Consider the following 24554-nt stretch of genomic DNA (forward strand, 5'->3'; position numbering starts at 1 on the left):
GGGGGCGGGGCTCCTCAGGTCCCCGGGGTGGGGGCGCGGCTCCTCAGGGACCTGAGCGCTAGGCCTGAGCGTGTGGGGGCCGCTCGCCGCCCGGCTCACGTCGTGCGCTTGTTTGCTTGTCTGAATCGATACTGTCAACACGGAACTGGCGATTTGAATACGTGTTTATAGTAAGTGACAATTCTTGAGTAATCAGTTGGCCTGTTTGGGCAGCAGGGGATTACTGTGTTTATTTAATTGGCTAATTACGGCGGGCACGGGCGCTCCGGGCCGCGGAGTCTGCGCCGCACGTGCTGCGGCCGCGGCGCTCGCACTTCGGGCCCGGTGTCCGGACGGCGCCGCCGGGGAGGGAAGGCGGACGAGGCCCGCGCCCCGTGTCCGCGGCCGGACTCGCGTGAGGAGTGGGGAGCCGGGCGGCCGCAGTGCCCGCGGGGGCTCCGAGGCGGACGAGCCCGCGGGCCGCAGCTCGACTGGACGCCGGAGCAGAGCCGGCACGGACACCACACGGTCTTGCAGACCGCTGTAGAACACGCTTTTTCACGACAATGTTTTCATTGCGGCCACTTTCTTCATCAAGTACATTTTTAACATAAGCTTTGAGACCCTATGTTGACCTTATTCTAATAAGATAGTGTGTATGAACCACATTGAAGATTATTAAAACACTCGACCAATATAATCGTGTTTAGTATGTTATGGATTATATTTTTACATGGACACCTATTTTTAGGTATTTTTACACTGATTTCTCAGTTGAATGAGGCTGGTATCAAGTTAAGATTTTTTTTTAATGTTTGTTTTATTTGTTTTTGAGAGAAAGAGCGGGGGAGGGGCAGAGAGCGGGAGACACAGAAAGCGAGGCGGCTCCGGGCTCCGGGCTCCGAGATGCCAGCAGAGAGCTCAGCGCGGGGCTGGAACTCATGAACCACAGGATCGTGGCCTGAGCCGGGGTCAGGCGCTTAGCCGACTGAGTCACCCAGCGCCCCTAGGCTGGTGCCACGTTTACGGAATCATTCTAGATAGTTTCATTTATTGATGCGGTTTCAGACACAGCACTCTGAATTTTTACTTAAGAGAAAGATCAGTTGAATATTTAAAACCCCAACATACTCTTTTCTCACTTGATTTTTAAAATCTATACTGATCCCTAGATGTTAAAACATCCAACTGTAACCGTTTGTTCTGAAGTTACTGTCGAAAACTCGCTTTGGCAGGAGTCCTGACACGGTGGACGCCGCACAAATAGCGAGTCCTTCCCGCGGCTCTGGATTCACCCGCTGTGTGAACATGTGAACATACGCGGAGCCCATCCTGTGTCACAACACGGGAAGCATGCAGAATATGGACTCAGAGTCCATCGCCTGGGAACCTTATGACCCAGCGAGTTTTTACCTCGGGTCTCCAACCCACGTTTTCATTCCCATTCTCTAGGATCTGCAGCAACTGCAGCAGCTTCAGCAGCAGAATCTCAACCTGCAGCAGTTTGTGCTGGTCCATCCGACCACCAACTTGCAGCCAGCGCAGTTTATCATCTCACAGGCGCCGCAGAGCCAGCAGGGTAAGCTTCTCCGCGGCACCCGCACCCGGCTGCTGCGCCGCACACACCGACTGCTGTCGTTTTCATGGCTTTATTAAATGTAACTGTAAGCTCAGTGTTCGTGTTAAGAAAAATATAATTTTTAGGGGCACCTGGGTGGCTCAGTCGGTTAAGTGTCCTACTTCGGCTCAGGTCATAATCTCACGGTTCGTGGGTTCGAGCCCCACATCAAGCTCTTTGATGTCAGCACAGAGCCTGCTTGGGACTCTCTGTCCCCTTCTCTCTCTGCCTCTCTGTCTCTCTCGGAAAAAATAGAAAAGAGGGGCGCCTGGGTGGCTCGGGTCATGATCTTGCTGTCTGTGGGTTCGAGCCCTGCATCGGGCTCTATGCTGACAGCTCAGAGCCTGGAGTCTGCTTCAGATCTGTGTTTCCCTCTCTCTCTGCCCCTCCCCCGCTCATGCTCTGTCCCTAAAAAATAAACATTAAAAAAATTTTTTTAATAAAAAAAAAAGGAAACTCTTTGGTCTTGCATATCACATATTGAAGGTCGTCCTTTACTGCCTTTCGTCTGTTCAATCTCTGGGGGGGAGCCAAGAGTTTGGTCAGAAGTCTAAATGAAATCTTTCCAACATAAATTATTTCTAGTATTTTGATAGTATTTCTTGGGAATGTATTTTAAAAATGTGGGCTGAGCATTAAAAGCATATGCTTCTAACCATCATTTGTTTCCTTTAAAAGTTTGGGAAGGAGAGAGTGTCATATTAGAAATTACAAAGTTTTGAGTTACAAAAAACACGTTTGAGGCCTTTTAGTAATCAATGCTGTTGTGTAATTTCTGTATCAAACAAGTTCACTCTTTGTTTGTAAGGTTAGTTAGTGTAGAGAGATTCAGGATATCGAGGCTCCCCCCCAAGGAACATGCGTCCGTTGCTACCAGTTTCTTGTTGTGTCCTTTAGCCTTTTTCGTCTTGATCATTCATCCCAAAATCTTTCATTGTGTAAATACCGATTCCGCTTAATAGGTAGCTTGCTGCTTTCATGAATCAGTTCTCTGGCCCAACATAGACTGGCAATTTCTGATGGGTCCTGGGTTAAGAAGATGAGCTCTTTTTAGAGTTTCAGGCTTGCTTCCATTTAGAATACTTCCTCATTTTCATCCATTCCTTACTAAAAGGATTGGCCAGTCAGATCATCAGACAGGTTATCAAAGATATGTATCAGTTTTAAGTTATTTTTTTAATGTTCATTTATTTATTTTGAGAGAGAGAGACAGCACGGGTGGGGGAGGGGCAGAGAGAGGGAGAGAATCCCAAGCAGGCTCTGTGTTGTCAGCACAGAGCCCAGTGCAGAGCTCCATCCCGCGCACCATGAGATCATGACCTGAGCGGAAATCAGGAGACAGATGCCCAGCCGACTGAGCCACCCAGATGCCTGTGTCAGTTTTAGTGTTATATTCCCTCTCTTCCCGCCCAAGCTGCAGTTCATAAGATTGAATTTTAGAAAATAAGACATTAAGAATTTTAAGACTGATAAGGCTATCAAGAGATCAGTTGGAAATTTTCATTTCACTCTCTTATTCTTTATTTTGTCACATGTTCAAAGTAACGCTTAGTGTGTCTGACAGGACACGTTTGTGTTTTACAGGCCTCCTGCAAGCGCAGAATCTTTTAACGCAACTACCTCAGCAAAGCCAAGCCAACCTCCTCCAGTCGCAGCCAAGCATCACCCTCACCTCCCAGGTCAGTTTTCTCCCACTGAGGGTTACTTTCTCTTACCTGAGGTTTTGAGGGACTCCTGGACTTGGTTTAATTAAAAACACAACAAATCCCCACAGAACCCTAATTAAAATAATCCACATAGTTTTCACAAACTGAGCAAAAATTCACAGCAGGACTTACCAGCTTGATAAAGCAATCCTATCAGATTGATGTCGTCTTTGAAAATCTTCAAGGAGTTCCTATTTTCTTATATATTTATAAAAAAATAACTGTTAGTGACAAGTGAGTATGGAGTCCCAGCTAGTTGCCCACCCTCTCCTCCCCCCCTCCCCTCTCTGTCGTTGGCAGTAGAGATTACCTCTTGCACTGGAAACCCACCGCTTTCGTTAGAACACCTCACTGCCCTGTGCCCTTTCTAAGAAACTCCAAAGAAGTTCTGATCTCTGTTTTCTTTCTCTCAACTTTGAGGTGTTGCTTCAGCTCATTTCTACCAAAGTTTAACTCTATAATAAAGTATAGATCTAGACATCTTGAGATGGAAGCTTTGGACCTCTTTTATTTCTTTATTTTTAAAAAAAATTTTTTAATGTGTTTTATTTATTTCTGAGAGAGACAGAGACAGAGACAGAGACAGCATAAGCAGGGGAGGGTCAGAGAGAGAGGGAGACACAATCCGAAACAGGCTCTAGGCTCTGAGCTGTCAGCACAGAGCCCAACATGGGGCTCGAACCGACAAACTGTGAGATCATGACCTGAGCCGAAGTCGGACGCTCAACCCACTAAGCCCCTCAGGCGCCCCTGGACCTCTTTTATTTCTTAACCAGCTGTGACTCTGAGCACGTCATTTCAGTTCTCATCTGTAAATTAGGTAATTACACTGGCTGATCCCGAATCCCTCTTCAGCTCTGATTCGCTTTGTCTGTAATCTTGGAAGTTCTAACTAACACATGGCCAGATTTGACAAAGTTCAACATCTTTTTATGAAAAGGAAAAAACCATGAAAAAAACCAAAACCTCTTGCACACTAGGAATAGTTTTCCAACCTACTGAAAGGCATCTGCAAAAAAACCAAACAAACCCTACATCATACTTTCCCATTAAGATCAGGAGTAAGGCAAGGATGTCCACTGTTAACCACTTTTTAAAAATATATTTATTTAATGAGGGGCGCCTGGGTGGCTTAGTCGGTTAAGCGTCCGACTTTCGCTTAGGTCATGATCTTGCGGTTCGTGGGTTCGAGCCCCGCGTCGGGCTCTGTGCTGACTGCCAGCTCAGAGCCTGGAGCCTGTTTCAGTCTGTGACTCCCTCTCTCTCTGACCCTCCCTTGCTCGCGCTGTCTCTCTCTCTCTGTCTCCTAGAAATAAATAAAACATTTAAAAAAAAAATTTAAAAATATATATATATTTATTTAATGAGAGAAAGAGAGAGTGTGTCTGTACAAGCAGGGAAGCAGCAGAGACAGAGGGAAAGAGAATCCCAAGCACTGTTTGCAGAGCCCGACACGGGACTTGATCTCACGAACTATAAGATCACAGCCTGAGCCGAAATCAAGAATCAAGTGCTTAACTGACTGAGCCCTCAGGCGCCCCAACTGTTACCACTCTTATTCAGCATTTTACTGGAAGTCCTAGCAGTGCAAGAAGACAAGAAAAAGAAAGGACGGAGCTAGAGATTAGGAAGGAAGATGTAAAACTGTCTTAATTGGTAGAGGGCATGATTATCTATGTTAAAATCCTAAGGAATCTACAAAAAACTGCTGGAGTTAGTGAGTTTAGCAAGTATGTAGGATACAAAGTTGGTGTTAACAGTGATCGTCTGGAAGTTGAGCTTAAGAGGAAAAATATTTACCCTATTTACAGATAAAGTTAACAAAACATTTGTAAGACTTATACATAGCTTTCCGTGTATATTTTTCTACAAGATATTGCTGAGTGAAGTTAATCAAGACCCATATCAATAGAGAATATAATGTGTTCACGAATCGGAAGACTTGGGTTGTTAAAATGTGAATTCTTGGGGCGCCTGGGTGGCTTAGTCGGTTAAGCGTCCGACTTTAGCTTGGGTCGTGATCTCGCGGTTCGTGGGTTCGAGCCCAGCGTTGGGCTCTGTGCTGACTGCCAGCTCAGAGCCTGGAGCCTGTTTCAGTCTGTGACTCCCTCTCTCTCTGACCCTCCCCTGCTCACGCTGTCTCTCTCTCTCCTAGAAATAAATAAAACATTTAAAAAACACTTTTAAGGGGTGCCTGGGTGGCTTAGTCGGTTAAGTGTCCGACTTTCGCTTAGGTCATGATCTCACGGTTCGTGGGTTCGAGCCCCGCGTCGGGCTCTGTGCTGACTGCCAGCTCAGAGCCTGGAGCCTGTTTCAATCTGTGACTCCCTCTCTCTCTGACCCTCCCCTGCTCATGCTGTCTCTCTCTCTCTCTCTCCTAGAAATAAATAAAACATTAAAAAAATAAATAAATAAATAAATAAATAAAAATCACTTTTAAAAAATAAAATGTGAATTCTTTTCCAAATTGATCTATAGAGTCAACACAATTCTGATCAATCCGGCAGGGTTTTTTAAATAGAAATTTGCATCATGTTTCTAACATTTATATGGAATTCTAGAGGACCTAGAAAAATCAAATAGTTTTGAAAAGTAAGAAAGTTGAAACACTACCTCATGTCAAAAATTATTATAAAGCTTTGGTGATGAAGACAGCATGATAACAGAATATGGATAGAAATGAAATAGAATAGAAGGTTAAAGTAGACCCACACATCTATGGCCAACGCATTTTCCACAAAGGTGCGAAAGGATTTCAGTGAGAAAAGGAAAGTCTTTGGTTATCCGTAGGCAAAAACAAACAAACGAAAACCTTGATTCTTATTTTACACAATTTACAGTGATTACTTTGGAAGGAGTATAAGACCTAACCTTCCAGAAGAAAACTTAGGAAAAAATCTTTGTGCCCCTGAATAAGATAATGATTTCTTAAATAGGACACAAAAACACTATTCATGAAAGAAATAAATTGATTAATTTCATAAAAATTAAAATCTTTTTGTTAAAAGCATAAAAGAAAAGCCACAGACTGGAAGAAAATAGTCTTCAGATTTAAATCTGATACAAGAGGTGCGTCTAGAATTTATAACGAATTCACACAACTCAATACTAAGACAACCTGATTTTTAGAAAGGGGGGGGAGATGCAAATTATTTGTAAATACTTCACCAAAGAAGGCATGTAAATGCCCAGTAACCATGTAGAAAGATGCTGCAAATTATTAGTCATCAGGGAAATGCAAATGAAATATCACAGCACACCCACTAGAATGGGCAAAATTAAAAAGGCTGTGACAATACCAAGTGTAAAGCAACTGGGCTTTTTCTATATAATTAATGGGGTTGCAAATTGGTACAAACACTGTGGAAGACAGTTTGGCAGCTTCTTATAACATTGAAGATGCATGTACCTTATGACTGCAATTCTACTCCTAGAAATGAAAGCATGTGTCCATGCAAAGACCCATATGTAAATGTTCAAAGCAGTGTTATTCATCGTCACACCAAACTGGAAATAACCTAAATATCCATCAGCTAATGAGTAGGTTACATAATTTCTGGCATATCCGTATGATGGAATGCTAATCAGCCATAGAAAGAAACAGACTTCTGAAACATTTACCAACAGTTAGGAATTTTGGAAGCATTATGTTAAGTGAAAGAAACCAAGCATAAAAGAGTGCACACAGTTTGATTCAGTGCGTATGGCGTTTTAGAACAGGCAAAACTATAGGGACAGAAATCGTACCAGTGCTTGCCAGGGGCCGGGCGCTAGGGAAGGGGACGGAGGGCAAAGAGCATAAAGAACTTTCACGGGGCGTAGAAATGTTCTGAATCGTAATTGTGGTGGCGGTTATATGACTATATACACTTGGCGCAACATCAAACTATATACGTTGAAATTGTGCGTGTCACTGTGGACCTGCTGCATGTAGAAGTCAGGCTGGAGTTTTGTGGGCGCCTGTGCCGGCCGCGCCTCGCTGGTCTGTGTGCTCCGCGCTTGGTGGCGGGGCTGCTCGGCTTCGTCCTAACTCCTGCTCACTGAATTCTACTCTGCCATTTCTAGATCTGGCCCAGCCCAACCTGAGGTTTCTGGAGCTGGGGTAACCTTTCTGTAACCACCCCACCTAAAGGTACCCAAGCTATTTTTAGTCCTTTATTACTTGAGAATGGGGCTCCTTCAAGCCTGGAGATGAAGTAACAGTCTGGTAGTTGAGGCTCACCTCTGCCTACCGACCAGCCGGTCTCACTGGGAATGTATAGCTGCATAGGATTCTAATATGGTTAGTGCTGGTTTGGACTCCTCCAAAAGGTCAGGTTGAAAATTAGTGTCAACAACATAATAGAGATGAACTTGGCTGTCTTTGTTGAAACCGGATGACAGAGAGTAGCCTACTCCAGGGCTAGGCCTTTGCGGTGCCTATTGTGTCATTGTCTGGGCCAATTGGTTCAGTTGGAAAGAGCTTATTACTAACCAAGTCCAAGTTGGGGATATTTGGTGCATTTAAATTACAAGAAAACTCCTAGCCAGACTTCATTTGTAACCCTGGCCTATAATCTCTCACGTGGCCTACTGTTCATAGGAAGGGTCAGCTGAGCAGTTATGCTGCAATCAGGGTGGGACCTTCCGCTAATCAGCGCTCACAGGGCAGGCTCTCCTCCAGGCTTGTGAGTGAAACAGAGGAGCCTTGCGCTTGTGTAACAAGGAAATTTACCATTTCCCTTAAAAGGAAAAAAATCATTCTTTCATGTCCCCAAATAAAGTTTAGATAGATTTAAATAAATATTTAAAAATAGAGAAAGGAAGCAAGCAAACTATTCAAAGGGATTTTGAGCTAGAAGTGAGTGAAAGCTCTCAGCTTCGAAGCAAGACAAGATAATAGAAGGGAGGAAAAAAGTTCATCCAGATGACAATTTAAAACTTATGTACACTGAAAAGTAAAAGGAAAAAAGCCAATTGGAAAAATTATTTGTACTAATAACAACAAAGACTTGATCAATAACAATTGATGAGTTCTTTAAGGATGAGGAGAAGGAGATCATTAACACATATATGGGTTATGGATATAAGTCCCATCGATAAAGAAATACAGACAATAATTGGCACGTAAGAAAATTTTACTTTGAGTAATAAGAGAAACCCCAATTAATGGTGAAGTACTATACACTCCTTGAATTAGCAAAACATTTTTAAAAACCACCAACACAAATCATGTGGAGGAAACTAGCATCATATGGTGAGAGCCGACATTGTGATGTGTATCAGAAGCCATGGAATTGTTTATGGTGGACCCTTTATCCAGTTACAGAAAATCACGTCTGCTTTATCTCAAAGAACTTATTACAAAGGTGGGGAAGAGAACCATGTGCACAAAACTTTTCATTATGCTGTTAACTATGTTAGTGAAAACATAAATGAAAAAGCGTCTATTAACAAAGAGATTGTCAAATAAATTATGATAATATTGCCTCAGTCAGCCTTTGAAAATGATAATTATGAAAGAGTATAAACTTACATAAACTATAATCACAGTTAAAGTTAAGAATGTGGATCCAAGGCGGGGAGTGGGGGGTTATGGATAAATGTAGGGCATTGTGGGTGGTGACAGTACATATTCATGAAGGTATGCTTGTCTTCAAACTCATCAATATGTACACATTAAATAAATACAGCTTTTTAATATGCCAGTCACACCTGACTATAACCAAAGTTTGCTGCTTTGATCTTGTGCCTTGCAGTCCCTTCCAGTGTCTTAATCATATCATAAAGGTTACTCTGATCTCTGAGATGGGTGCCTTGTAATTGAAGATTTGAACCTCATTTACAATTTGTAAGAGAAACATTTACAGATTAAACTTTGTGCAACAAATTAAAAACGGGGTAAAATAAGGAAAGAGATATAGGTCAGTGGAAATAAAAAAACAAAACCAAGCAATTAAGTTATTCTAACTGTAGACGATTTACTTTTCCCCCTTAAAATTGTTTTATTCTTATTATTTTTATAATACCGTGTCATAAGATGGAGGTACGATAGTGATAACAAAGCTAGATATGGTCCCTCTTTTGAGACTTGCAGTTGAAGTGGCATGTTTATGAATTAGATTCTTTAAAATAAAGTCTGACTTATTATGTATACCCTAAATATGCATCAGATACATGCATTCAGAACATTTGAAAACCCAAATATGATGGGTTTCATTTTCGTGTATTTGTTTCCCTGGACTTCCACAGAAGCCTTACCTGCAGCTGTACACACAATGTCACACTCTGCTCTTCTCGCGGGACCTTATGCTGTACCTTCCCCAGTGTTACCTGGTCTTCGTAGTTCCTCATGAATACAGCTGTTTCCTTTAGTTGTTCGCTGGTGATGCGTTCCAGTTACAAACTGAAGTACCGTTTTGTGTGCTTGTTCTTCTTCTGTTCCTTGCAACAGCCAGCAACCCCAACACGCACAATAGCAGCAACCCCAATTCAGACACTTCCACAGAGCCAGTCAACACCAAAGCGAATTGATACTCCCAGCTTGGAGGAGCCCAGTGACCTTGAGGAGCTTGAGCAGTTTGCCAAGACCTTCAAACAAAGACGAATCAAACTTGGATTCACTCAGGTAGGATGAACCCACCCTGAACTTCGATTTCCCCCTGGACTAAGTCCAGATAAGTGCTTTATGTGTCCAGAGAGGCTTCCGAGGAGCAGTATACATTCCATTATAAATGTATGATTTAATGTTGGATTAAAACTTTTAAGTTTTCTCTCAGAACACAGGCCTCTGAAATCATAATTATGATTATACCGCTAAGTGGGGAGAGCTGAAGGCGTATATCGGGGCTGCTGTAATCGTAGTGAGGGTTTTGTTCTCTGTGGAACATCTGGCTCTGGGCTTAGCACTCTGTCTGCACGATTGAGAGAGTGAAGACTGCAGGGTCTCTTGTAGTAGCTGAAAGGGGGAAAAGTTTGAAAGACTTGTTTAAAAACAGATTTTTGGGAAAGAGAAGGAGGCCAAATAGAAAGACACACATGCATGCGCGTGCACTAAGCCCACATTGACCCTAATTAAACAAACAGGAACCTGTTAAACCTGAAAAGTCCAAATTAATCCAAATCCAAGGTAACGTTTTTTTAATGGCCCCTAGCAGACAGCGTTGAGTGTGGAACAAGTTTAACGGTTCAAACAGCATCTGGGTAGATCGTGTCTGTTCCGAGCGCTACCACTGGACTTCCTCTCTCTGGTTAACCTGTCACAAAGAGTACTTTTAAAGCCAGAAAAGAATTAAACTGAGTAACAATTATATAAAATGATACAAGATCCTTAAATGAAAAAAAGTTACTGACGTATAGATTGGATTGAGTGGTTTTATGGAATCGGGAAACCTAATGTTTTCTTAGAATATAATTACTGTTTGAAGGTTCAGCCACCCCTTGAACGCTAAGTTGAAAGTAAAGTTGTGCGCGACATGGTAGATCAAAACCCAGGGACCTGTCCCTATTTGTTTTCTGTGTGTTTTTAAGAACAGACTTTTATTCCTTATATTTCTTTGGTAACTTGTTTTTGCTCAAAAAAATTAATTATATGTTAAAAACACAAAATGGTTTTTTTTTTAATAGGTGTGATTTTAGAGAAAATGCCATTAGCTTTGCAAGGAGTTTCAGTTGTGAAGAAACAAATTACAGTTCAGAAATATTTTAGTACTTCTGAAACACCTAAACAGTCTGACTTGTTTTGACAAAGGAAAGCTAAAGATACAGCTAGGTTGGTAGAGGGAGGGTGAGCTCGGACAAGTGTGAGCTTGGCATACGTATTTAGCAGTGCTGCGGCTTTTAGGCTATTAACCCGGCATACTCTTTGGTTCCCTAGGAGATTGTTGCCTCAGTGATATGCCAAGAATATTAAGGCTTTTAAAAATCTTTAACTTTGACCCAAATAGTACTTTGCCTTTCTGTGTCATTTGACCCAACATATTGCTAGTGTTGTCTCTCCTTCTCTTTCTCTTTTAGATAAAAGGGGCTTCCTTATGGGCTGGTGCTTTATGGTCTTATCCTATTATTTGGTATAATTGTTACTTTTTTTTCAGAATGACTTTGACATACCAGTGGTAGCATTTCACAAAATTTAACTGCGTGGATTAGAGCATATATTACTGGTGGAGGCTGGGAAAATCAGCCTTTGTTTTTAAGTCACATACCCCAATTGTAGTTACTCAAAGGTTGCTTTGTATCCAGTTTATTTAGATACACACACACACACACACACACACACACACACACACACACACGGGAATTTACACTCAACTTGTTAGTTTAAACAAAAAAGTCCCTATTCTCCGAGTAAGTATACATATTATTAGATGTTTTAAACAGTAATTTTCTAATTACTGAATTGGGTGAAGGGTTGCTGTAGGCATCACTGCGCTGGGGAGACGTACGTAGCAGAGCGCTTCTGGCGCACAGGACACTCATTACTTCCCAACCCCAGCCTTTGTTCCTTTTCTTCCTTTTGCTCTTTTAACAAATACCAAAGAGATACGATACAGCTCAGATAACGTATGAGGCAACTGCTTGAAAACATTTACTTTTGTGAGGAGGGACCCAACGTGGTAATTACAAAGCTCTAAACTGAGCATGTATCAAATGAATGAGAATTAGTGTATTACCTGAGAGACCTGTTGCTTTTTATTCATTTAAATAATTTAAATATGAAATTGCACCGTAAATCTCAAGTGGATTTGTCATAGTTGTAGTGAGTCGATGGCATAGCTTCATTTAGGCACAACTACTGTTGAGGGCATTGCTTATTTTTATAGTGATGAGATTTTTGCTGTGTTATTTTTGTTTACTAATATTGTTACTTTTCATAGATATTCTAGAAGTTTTTGGGAAACCCTTAGCAAATTATGCAGATACAGTGTCAGAAAACTTTTATTTACGTCTGACCATAACAGAGTATCTTACACTCAAAGAATCTCAACATTTAGTTGGCCCCACCCAGCTTTCTAAAAAGCTGTTGTCTAAACAAAGTGGCCAAGGACCTGAATTATATGGGACAAATGAAGCATGTCTAGTGCCTGAAATACAGCAGCACTTGGTGAATATTTGTTGATTGAGTGAAGATTTAATAAATATGGAGAGGTATCGATGCAAAGAAACCTGTATCTACAGATCTATTTGTGTATAAATACAACAGATGGCATTTATGCCCCGGCTCACTCTACCCTGGTTCTTTGAGTTTTACTGTAATTGGAAGGAAATCAATAAGCAGTCCATTTCTGTTCTACGTAGAGACAGTATATTCAGAGCTGTCAGTAAAACTTTCTGTGATGATGGGAAGGTTCTGTATTTGTGCTGTGCCACACAATAGCCACTGTCCACGTGTGTCGCTTGAGCCCTTGAAAGGCAGCTTCTGGAGCTAAGGAACTGAGTTTTTAATTTAGTTGATTTTAATTAATTTAGATTTAAATAACCACATCAGTTGAAGTTCTCTTCATCCTTATACCTTATTTCATCATGGAGTTTGAACATTTTCCCTCTTAAACTTTTTATCGGAAGTTGTACACCAGTAAGAAAATAGGAGTTTAAAAGAAAAAAAGGGTTTTTTTTTTTCCTTTCCTTAACTACCACCTAATGTAGGTGCTAATAGGCAGTGTAGGATCGAGAAGATGGATTGGCGGGGATGAGAGGAGATCAGAGAAGCGGGATAATCCCAGTTGAAAATAAGTGTTGCCACAGTGGCCAGGAGTTGGCGGCTTCCTAGGGGCATGGGCTGTGTGGTCCTTAGGGCTGGAAATGTTGCCTTTCTGCTCTGCCACTAACCTAATTGAAATGGGAGCATGAATCATTGAAACTCCATGAGTTTCTATCACCTGTATATAACATAACTATTAAGATATGGCCTTTTCTAGCCTTAACAAGAGAGATTCAGCTGGAAGAAAAGTATTGTATACATTTCAAAGGTTATAGGCTTATAAAGAAAGTCATCTTTTGTAATATATTCAGGGGATCATTGTTCTATTGCTATAAGGTTACCAAGTTGCCAGTGCCCATGAAGGTTTAACTAAATGGGTCAAACCTCTCTACTGTGAATTTCTGTCTCTAAAATGGTTACAAAAGTAGTCTTTTAGGATACCTGTTTTTGTAACCAACTTTGAAATCCAAACTAAGCGTGGAAAATAGATTTTTTCCACTGCTTCCAGAAATACTTTATGGGCCTGGGGTTGGGGGGGGGGGACAGAAGGGGGGGATGGAGAATGAGGCATTATTTCTCAAATTTAAAATGATTTATAGGAACTTTGGTTAGTTCAGAAATACCCGAAGGTATCCAGACAGTTAACGTCTATTAACCCTGTAAGTGATAACAGGTAACTGGTTTTAAAGATTATTTAAATCATTTTAGTTGCATCCATTAAGGGGCTTGTTAGAATATCAGCGCTATCTTTTGAGACTTGGAAATATTTAATAATCTTGATTATTATGTGAAGTAGCAAGAAGAGACTCAAAATGAGAGAAAATGGGAGGTAGGGACTTTGTCACAGTAAAGGCCTAACAGTCCTCACTGAATACTGTGCTCAGCTTAAAGGTGGATGCTTTTGTGGGTCTCTGTAAATGGAATGGTTGTTGAGTCTTTGTCTAGAGCAGTTACTGGGGCAGCCCTAGAGTGAAGACTTGGGACATTAGTGAGACAATTCTCTCTCCCTCTCCCCTCCTGCTCTGTGTTACTGTGCAGGGCGATGTTGGGCTCGCTATGGGTAAACTGTATGGAAATGACTTCAGCCAGACCACCATCTCTCGCTTTGAAGCCTTGAACCTCAGCTTTAAGAACATGTGCAAGCTAAAGCCACTTTTGGAGAAGTGGCTCAATGATGCAGGTGAGTGACTATATAAAACACTTCCTCACTGTCCAGTGGAATTTTACAGGGCAGTTGTTTACACTTGAATTTGTGTCTTCTATTGCATTGTTGGTACTGAGGAACACTGAAGCTCACCCATCTTGGGAGGAGCAGTAGAAATTATGACTCCATAAACCAGAGAGCTAATTCCTCTAAATCTAGTAATTACAATGGACACAATCAGCAGTGAGTTTTAGCCTTAGAATATTTCTTGTGTTTGAGCCAGGTTAGGGATAGTTGAAGGAAGAGCATAAGAAGTCCTAGGTATTTAGATACACTTGAAAAACAAAGTTGTTGATTCCACCTTGATGAATTATCTTAAACTTGTTACTGATATTTCTGCTTTTGTTAATAAAAATGAGCACATATGGTTTATATATACAATGGAATACTACTTGGCAATGAGAAAGAATGAAATCTAGCCATTTGCAGCAGTGTGGATGGAGCTGGAGGGTGTTATGCTGAGTGAAGTAAGTCAGAGAAAGACAGATACCATATGTTTTCACTCGTGTGCAACTTGAGAAACTTAACAGAAGACCATGGCAGAGAGGGAAGGGGAAAAATAGTCACAAACAGAGAGGGAGGGAAGCAAACCATAAGAGACTCTTAAATACAGAGAACAAACTGAGGGCTTCTGGATGGGGGGGCAGGGGAGGGAGGGAAGTGGGTGATGGGCATGGAGGAGGGCCCTTGCTGGGAGGAGCACTGGGTGCTGTCTGTGAGCAATGAATCACTGTACACTGCACACTGTACACGCTGTGTGTCAGCCAATTTGACAGTATATTTTTTTAAAATGATGACATATTTTCTACATAAAGAGTTAAGTTGCTAGTTTTAACTTAAGTGTTTTGTTCTGAGTTTATGGACAATTTGGACTCTGAGTCACAGATTCATAGACTATGAGAACTGGAAGGAACCACAGAGGTCTCCTAGGCTGTGGTTGTCATTGTAGATGTGAACCGAAGTCAGGTCTTTGGAAAAGACACGCCTGTAATTCCCACCCTTCGATAGTCTGATCCATGGCTCTGGGTGAGGCCTCAGCGTCTGTAATCTCACTGAGTTCCACAGGTGAGAACCTCTCATTTCACGTAGAGCGTAAAGAAACTCAGAGATGTCCGTGACATGACCAGGGTCATTAAACTCTTAAATGACAGAACCTTGTTTAAACGTTAAAGAATGTAGAAAGATCTATGGTAGTGAGTGACGTTCTAACATAGGTTATGAACACCCTTCCATGCTGGCTTTTTAGCCTAACATTTTGGTCCATTTTGTTGTTGTTGTTGTTAATATATGTATCCTCTGCATGAATCATGCTCAGCTGACTTGATTTCTGTGTTTTCTTCTTCCCTACAGAGAACCTCTCGTCTGATTCAGGCCTCTCCAGCCCAAGTGCCCTGAATTCTCCAGGGCTGGGGATGGAAGGCTTGAACCGCAGGAGGAAGAAACGCACCAGCATAGAGACCAACATCCGTGTGGCCTTAGAGAAGAGTTTCTTGGAGGTTAGTAATGTTTCCGCTCTTCACGCACTGTGGTTGTCTGTCTAATATTGATACGAGGCGCTGTTGATGACACAACACAGATTGGTCAGCCTCAATCCTCATGGACGCCTAGAACATAGTGGAGAACAGAAGACAAAGATGGCCGCCTCCCATTGGAAGCAGAACCAGAGGGCTTCAGGCTTCGGGAGGGTCCAGGCGCGTACCGTGTGAGCGCCGGTGTGGCAGGGGCTGCAGCGGCCGTGGGGTGCGCAGGATCGCACCAGCGGGGAGGGCTGGGAGAGCAGAGGAAACGCACCAGCAGGGCCATCCAGGAAGGAAAAACCATGAGGCTGATTTGGCAAAGCACAAATAGTACGATTTGACTAAATCCTAGTGCCTATGTGCCTAGAATAGTCATTTGGGACTAGACCACTAAAGGCCGTGGATGTCAGGAGTTAAAGTTAGTTCTGGGTGGCTCGGGTCATGATCTCATGGTTCGTGGGTTCGAGCCCCGCGTTGGGCTCTGCGCTGGCAGTGTGGAACCTGCTTGTGATTCTCTCCCTCTCCCTCTCTCTCTGCCCCTCCTCAACTTGTGCTTTCCCTCTCTATCAAAATAAATAAACTTAAAAAAAAAATAGTTCTAACAGGTGTTTGGCCTTGTTGTTACTGTTTATTTCTGCACCAGGCAATATCCCAGTCAGAGCTTCCAAAAAATTTTAACTTCTCTAATTTAAGAAAAGCTTGAGCACAGTGGAAGGAACATTGAGTCAGGAGTCTTTATCCACTCTACCACTTTTATTAACTGAGTGATTGGTCAAGTCACTTGATTTCTTGAGCTGAAGTCCCTGTATCTGTGAAATACCTGTCTTTCCTGCCCTGCAAGCTTACTGCCTTCCTCATGTAGTGCTAGTGAAATCAGGTGCACGGAACAATGAGAAACTCTTAAGTTCCTACTAACATATAAAGGTGTATTGATTGTTAATTTTATTCAAAATTAACCCTTGAGATGAAAACATAAACGTTCAAGAATACAACTTGTTCTTATTTAATATGATTAAGTTTAACAAATATATGTTAATTAGCATGTTTGTCTATAAAAGTTCTTTGTTAAAAGTGGGCTGGTATGGTCTTCTATACCCCAACTCCATCCTCTGATTTGTCCCTCCCCGTTTGTTTGTTTTTTTTTAATTTTTTTATGTTTATTTATTATTGAGACAGAAACAGCATAAGCGGGGGAGGGGCAGAGAGAGGGAGACACAGAATCCGAAACAGGCTCCAGGCTCTGAGCTGCCAGCACAGAGCCCGACACAAGGCTCGAACCCATGAACCCTGAGATCATGACCTGAGCTGAAGTCAGACGCTTAACCGACTGAGCCACCCAGGTGCCCCTGTCAGTAGTTTTTTAAAAAGTTATTCCAAAGATTATTTTTCTCCTTTAGAATCAAAAGCCTACCTCGGAAGAGATCACCATGATTGCTGATCAGCTCAGTATGGAAAAAGAGGTGATTCGTGTTTGGTTTTGTAACCGCCGCCAGAAGGAAAAGAGAATCAACCCACCGAGCAGCGGTGGGACCAGCAGCTCACCTATCAAAGCAATTTTCCCCAGTCCAACCTCGCTGGTAAGGACGCAGCCCAGACGCTGATTTTTATAAATTTTACAAATGATCTATGAAGTCAGTTTATTTCACAATAGTCATTTATTGTGTATATATATTCATGCCGAGTAAGTAGATATAAGCTTGTATTTTAAATGTTGCCAAGGTAATTCAGTCTCGTGTTGTCCTTAACAAAGAACTCCCTATCTTCCTTTTTTAAAGTGAACAATTTTAATTCTTTCCTGTCTCATGGAGGCTCCATTATTATTCTCTCTGGTGTAGCTTATTGGCTACTCTGCAACCATGGGAGCAAATTTGCTGCTCACTCGTTATCTTAAAAAAAAAAAAACTTTAGTTGCTTTTTATTCACGTTTGGTTTCAAAGCCCATATTATTAAAGTTACATGACTCAGTGACAGAAAATTCCAGACAGCCTTTAGCTCTGAACTTGTATTAAAACAGCCGTGTCCTGTCTTCACTCTCAAACATGTGGGCCTTTCACTGACGGCCTCATTGGGTAGCTTCCGCCTGCTGCTGTGGAACAGTGTTCTAGGCCGAGGGGCACGGGGTGTCCCTGTAACCCCCTTGAGCTCAAGGACAACCCCAAATATGAGTCGGCATTTCTAACCAGAAATTCCAGAGCTGGGCAGATTGTGGCGTTTGCGTTTCTGAGCTTTCCTTGTTTTGTGTCTTACTTCATTTGAATGTCATTCTATATGCGGATGTTTCTTAAACTAAATTCACCGTTAAGAGCGCACATGAGCTGTGACGTGAAGGCTGTGATTGTTGAAGTTCATGGGACAGCTTCTTAGGTGCTAGACACTTTTATGTAGGTGACTATTTTGCATTTGGGGTTTATTTGTACTAAAAGGAAGATGGTATTTCTTACAGAACTGTAGAAATAATATTGTTATTTCAAAAAGAAACTTAAAAACTTTGTTTCCCATTCTTTCCATGCTGTCACCTCATTAAAAACAAAAACAAGACAGTCTTGTCCCCACAGGGTCAAAGAGAAGAGCAGCCCAAGAGCCCCTGATGCCTGGTCCCACTGAATGGTTTTCCTGCGGGTCCTCGCTTGTAGTGTATCTGACTCCACATTATTGAAATTTAGGAATTTTTTTTTATTATTTCTTTTCCATTTCCAGTATCAGTGAAAAACCATCTTCTAATAGCTACCTTCATACCTAGGTCTGTTTTCTCAATTCCAAGATCAAAAATATGATTATAAGATTCTTTTCTCCTAGGCCCTTTTGTCATATCGGAATTTAAACATTTTTATAGGCAAAATACATCTTTGGTGGATTTTAAATTTTTTAAGTTCTCATTTTTTAACTCCCTTTGCCTATTTTCACTTCTGACCTCTAGGTGGCAACCACGCCAAGCCTTGTGACGAGCAGCGCGGCGACGACCCTCACCGTGAACCCGGTCCTCCCGCTGAGCAGCGCCACCGCCACGAGCCTGCCTGTCACAGGTGAGCAGCAGCCGCACCCCGCCCCTCACAGGCCCCGTTAAGAGCTGTGAATTAAATCGTGAACTAGGGCTCTAAGTGCAACTGTGTCCTGCTGTTTTTAAGTCCCATATGAAAACCTGAACTCCAGAACACAGCCAGGCATATAACTAAGTTTGTCAGAAAGAATTCTCTCACATAAAGATTTTCTTATGTGACTTGTTCTTTCCCACATTACTCTCTCTTATCTTCCGACCTTGCTCCGGAGTTCTGTTTCAAAGCTCCCAGCTGTTTTTCAAGAACTCCTCTCCATAAACGTTCAGTGGCTACAGCTTTTTATATTCAGGAAAGCATCCGAATTCATCATCAGTTCATCGAAGGCTGTTTCCAGTCTGCATCTTCTCTTCCACTGGTCTTTTCTCCCTTCCCTCCTCAGCATACAGGAAGGTTCCATCCTTCCCTTCGTCAGTATGCCCACAGCCTGCAGTGCTACCCCGCCTGCACTTCTTTCTGAAACAATGAAACTACTCCAGCTTAGGAATCAGTTCTTTCTGGAAATTGTCTTTTTTTATTTTTATTTTTACTGTTTTATTTATTTCTGAGAGAGAGAGACAGCACGAGCAGGGGAGGATCAGAGAGAGGGAGACACAGAATCTGAAACAGGCTCCAGGCTCTGAGCTGTCAGCACAGAGCCCGACACGGGGCTTGAACCCACGAACTGGTCAGATCATGACCTGAGCTGAAGCCGGACGCTTAATGGACTGAGCCACTTGGGTGTCCCCTTTCTGGAAATAGTCTTTAGCCTTCCCAGGAAACTCTACAGAACTGTTCCAGCTTAGGAATCAATTTTCTGGAAATACTCTTTGGCCTTCCCAGGAAACTCTTCATTCCCACCTGCCTATATTATAAATGATTGTACTTTTGGTACTTCTGTCTTTCCTAGTACATTTTGCACTTCTCAAAAGATCTGAATATTCTTTTTGCAATTTCAGTGCCTGGTTTACTGTCTGACATGTTCACTATAAAACGAATAAACTTTTATCCTTTGGCCTCCTTTAAAAAAAAAAAAAAAGTAACATTTCCCAAGTACCTTTAACTTTGTGTTGGCGTGCCTGGGTAGCTTAGTCGGGTGGGTATCCGACTCTTGATTTCAGCTCAGGCCATGGTCTCTCAGTCTGTGAGGTCAAGCCCTAGGTTGGGCTCTACACTGACAGCACGGAGCCTGCTTGGGATTCTCTCTCTCCTTGTCTGTCTATTCCCCTCCCCTGCTCGCACACTCTCTGTCTCTCAAATAAATAAATAAAAACTTTAAAAAAAACAGTAAAATAAAAGAACTTAGTGTTGTCATCAGAAGTTTTTTAGGGGCACCCGGGTGGCTCAGTCAGTTAAGTGTCCAACTTCAGCTCAGGTCATAATCTCACCGAGCCCCACGTCGGGCTCTGTGCTGGCAGCTCAGAGCCTGGAGCCTGCTTCAGATTCTGTCTCTGTCTCTCTCTCTGTCTCTTTCTCTCTCTCTCTCTCTCTCTCACTCAAAAAAATGAATAAACATTAAAAAATAATAATAAAATGGGTTTGGGATATTTCACAGTCAAGCTTGAATTTAACCTAGAGTTGGGGAATTTGATTTTCTTCACCCACGTTTTAAGTTTGTTATAACGCCTCTTTGGCTCTGTGATCTAACTGAATGGCTTTACCGAGTTATTAAGTTTTTGAGTTATTAGGAAGTGTCATCATTTTGTTTATATATTTAGAGTAGTACTTCTTGACCTCTTTTGGGTCTCAGAGCTCTTTGAAAGTTTGATAGAAGCTTTAAACTTTTCTCCTCACAAAATAGACACACCCACAAGTTTTAGTAAAATATTAAGGACGTTCATAAATGATAGCCCCCATCAGTCCCCACCTCACAAAAGCCATTTTTGGATGCCAGAGGAATAGAGATTGCAAGGTAAGAACCCATGTGTGAGAGTACATAGTATTCAGCACTTGGGCTTAGGAAGCAGATTGTTGGTGACTAGTTGCTGTTCTGTGGGCATCAGGGACATGAAATTCCTGCCTCTGAGGAACTCACCATCCACCCTGACTGCCATCATCTGTTTGCCTTCCCAACAAATTAGAAGTCCTAGTACGTTAGACCTAAAGATAACCATCTTTTGCAGAAAAATTCCTAATAGTTCAAACATTAAGAACAAGTTGCTTTGCAGATTTCCTAAAAATGTGGCAAAAAAGTCTGAAAACAGAAGCTAATTTTTAGGAGATACCCAGACTCAAAACTAGCTAAAACTTCCTATCAGTTTTGATACTGACCAGTCATATTTTCCTAAACTCACTCAGCCCACTCATGTGGATTTAATTATAAGTGTTTTCTGAAATGTTGGTAACTTTGTTTGGAGAGAGATTTTTCTTCAGTTCTTAAAAAGTTGGAACGTTACAGGAAACTCAAATAGGCAAAACAATCACAATGAGCTATTTTTATCTTGCCTTTAAATCATTTTTATACATATATGGACAACTCTAATAGTGTTTAATGTATCCTGCTTTCTTTTTTACTTCTCATCTTACTATGTGTCATCTTACAGTTTTTTTTACATTTCTACCTTTTTTATAATCGGTATTTTCCTTTTTTTTTTCCAACGGGTATTTATTTTTGAGAGACAGAGACAGTGTGAGTGGGGGAGCAGCAGAGAGAGGGGGAGAGAAAGAATCCCAAGCAGGCTCTGTGCTGGCAGCGCCTGATGTGGGGCTCAAACCCGTGAACCATGGGATCATGACGTGAGCCCAGATCAAGAGTTGGGCACTTATCCGACTGAACCCCCCAGGTGCCCCTACATTTCTACTTTTGATTTGTCCTTATTGTATTGAACGGTTGTACCAGAATTTCATAAGTATTTCCATTTAATGCTGTGATGGTTAAGTTCTACCTAGAGTGACCAGCTTTTCCATTTGAGTCCCGCAAATCTTGGGTCCCAAGAAACCCCTCAGTCTCTCAGCCACATAACAAATCTTTCTTGTTCAGTATTGATTTCTTCCTCTCTAGCATACCACCTAGCATGTAAGCTGCCCAGTAATTATTAAAGGAATGAGGTTTTCACCTGGAAAATGTACCCTAATAGAGGACCTTTGTACAAAACAGTTTTCTTAAATCTTTATTTTTAGGTAATGTCAGATTTACAGAAGAGTTGCAAGGATAGTTCAGAGAAATACCTTTAGATTCTCCAAATGTGAAAATCTAAACTGTACTTGCTTTTTCTTTCCTTTTTCTGTTTCTCTTCCTGTGTATGGGATGTTTTTCTGAACTGTTTTAAGAACAAGTTGTGGACATGCTGCTTTATCTCTAACTACTCTTTCATTGTGTATTTTCTAAAAGAACAAATTACCGTATATAACCAGACTGCAGTTACCAAAACTCAGGAGATTAACACTGGCTCTGTACTAATCTCTAGTGAGCAACTCACGCGCGTAATTTGCCAATTGTGCCAATAATGTCTCTTAAAACACAAGAAAATCTTTATTTTTTTTTAATGTTTATTTTTTTGAGAGAGAGACAGAGTGCAAGCAGGGGAGGGGCAGACAGAGACGGAGACACAGAATCCAAAGCAGGCTCCACGCTCTGAGCTGTCAGCACAGAGCCCAACGCAGGGCTTGAAGCCACAAACTATGAGATTATGACCCAGCCTGAAGTCGGACACTTAACCATATGAGCCACCCAGGCGCCCCTGGCACAAGAAAAGCTTAAGTCCTGCATTGCATTCAGTCACTGTGTTTCTTTAGTCTTCTTAAACCGGGGACAATAGGAGTCTTTATTTATTAGCATTTTAGGACATTGATTTTTTTCTTGAGGAGTGTAGCTGTTTACTTTATAGATGTTTTGTCTGTCGTTTCCTCGTGATTAGATTCAGATTGTGCACTTTGGGCAAGAATACCACAGCAGTGATACCCAGTTCCCCTTTGTGCCTGAAAGGAGCACACATGTTGTTGATTGACCCCACTACTGGCAATATTAACTTTGATAATTTGATTAAGGTAGTATAGGTCAGGATTTTCCATGGCAGAGTTGTTATTTTATTCCTCACAGCTGGTAAATGAGGAGTTTGAGACTGTACAGATAATCCTGGTTTTTGTCAAATCTTTGTCCACTAGTGTCCATTGATGATTTTTGCATGGGTCTCTCATGACTCTCAAAGAATTCTGTGATTTCTTCTACATTTATTAGTTGCCTTCCTTGCCTTTTCCCTAATGCTAACTCCCTTATCAGTGACTGAGAAACCGGCACCGGTTATTAACAATATCGCTAATTGCTCAAACCTGCAGTGAAAACAGTGCAGTTTCAAAATTGCTAATCCATGTTTCTGAACAGAAAAGGCTGCTAATGTGAGTTCTGTGTCTGTTTGGAGTTCTTGTCTTTAACCTGAAGGTATATCGTCCAAACACTGTGTTCAGAAGTTGTTTAGCTTAGGACTTTTTATATCCTCTTCAGTGTAGTTATATTATTCACTTGAAGTTCAGTTTGTTTTGCTTGTTTTCAGTAAAAGTATTCTTCCCTCATCCTTGTGGATTTTTTTTAAGTATATGAGATAATTGCGTATCATCAGTCATTGGTTTCAAAAGTCAGGACTACACAGAAATTTCTCTTCAGAATAATGCCATTCCCTTCTGTTGTAATTCTCTTTCTCTGACAGGTGAGCTTGGAATCTTAGGGCTCTGTTGTGATGGATAATTCTTGTCTCTGTCACAGTCTTCTCCTGTGCCCTTCCAGACTCTTAACTGGTTACCCTGCTGCCTAATTCCAACCTCTTTCTCGTTCCAGCAGATCTGTCAAAATATCTCAGGTTTTCTGATTCCTTTCCCCGGACTTCTTACTCCCTTTTCTTTGCCATCATTTGAAATAGGATTTTAGGAACGAAGAGGGAGAAAACCATATCCTCAGTCTACCATCTTCTAAGAGAAATCTTACCTGATCCACACAGTCATTTTCATTTTCCCGTACTTAGTATAGTGCTTGGCACATCGAAGCTCCCTGGTGAACTTTTCTAGACTAGATATAAGAGTGATCGTGACCGTGCAACTCCACAAAGATTGTGTTCTCATGTGTCTCAAAGCCTTGCAGAAATTCAGAACAGCCTTTAATAATTTTAACCTAACACACTCTGTCCCAATTTTTCTTCAGAACACTATTTCATAATGAACCGTATGCAGCCCCAGACGCGTCAGCAGCCCGTCCTCATTGACCCCTGACCCTACTCCTGGCAGCTCTTCTCTGTCTCTGTGGATGTGCCTGTTTGGGACATTTCATACACATAGAATCTCATGATATATGCCTTCTGGGTCTGGCTTCTTCCATTTAGTGTAACCTTCTCCACGGTTCATCCATGTTGTAGAATGTATCGGGACTCCATTGCTTTTTGTGGCTGTGATATAGAACTGTCTTGTGTATCACCTCTCACTTGATGGACATTTGAGTTGCTTTCAGTTGGAGGCCATCTTGAATACTGCTGTCGTGAGCGTCACATACAGGGTCTTACATGGACTTATTTCCAGTCCTTTTGTGTATGTGCTTAGGCGTATGGCTTCGGCCATATTATGTGGCCTCCTAGAATGTTATGAACAACTTTATGTCCCCCAAAAGTAAGGCAATTGAGATGAAATGGACAAATTCTTAGACACAAATTGTCAAAAGTGACTCAAAAAAGGGAGAAAACTTAAATAGATTTAAAGCAAGCAATGTAAACGAATCATTAATAAAAGCCTTCCCCATAAGAAAAGACTAGGCCCAGATGGCTCCAGCAGCCAGTTCTGTCAGATACTGAAAGAAGAAATAAAGTTAATCTTCAGCCATCTCTTCCAGAAAAGAGGAA

At 41.7% G+C, this 24554-nt stretch overlaps 1 protein-coding gene across 5 annotated transcripts in view; it reads left to right on the forward strand.

Moving 5' to 3' along the window:
* The window catches only part of POU2F1 (POU class 2 homeobox 1), a 172771-nt gene that overhangs the window by 138394 nt on the left and 9823 nt on the right, over positions 1-24554 (forward strand). For all 5 annotated transcript variants that reach the window (XM_039241917.1, XM_039241916.1, XM_039241914.1 and 2 more), the window contains 7 exons: positions 1432-1558; positions 3182-3276; positions 9737-9910; positions 14021-14162; positions 15537-15682; positions 17101-17280; positions 18621-18726. In XM_039241917.1, the coding sequence (XP_039097848.1) occupies positions 1432-1558; positions 3182-3276; positions 9737-9910; positions 14021-14162; positions 15537-15682; positions 17101-17280; positions 18621-18726 (970 nt within the window). The remainder of the gene's footprint in view (positions 1-1431; positions 1559-3181; positions 3277-9736; positions 9911-14020; positions 14163-15536; positions 15683-17100; positions 17281-18620; positions 18727-24554) is intronic.

The sequence above is a fragment of the Hyaena hyaena genome, unplaced genomic scaffold (genome assembly GCF_003009895.1).
Source record: "Hyaena hyaena isolate Hyena2069 unplaced genomic scaffold, ASM300989v1 scaffold_201, whole genome shotgun sequence".
In the NCBI taxonomy this organism is placed as follows: domain Eukaryota; kingdom Metazoa; phylum Chordata; class Mammalia; order Carnivora; family Hyaenidae; genus Hyaena; species Hyaena hyaena.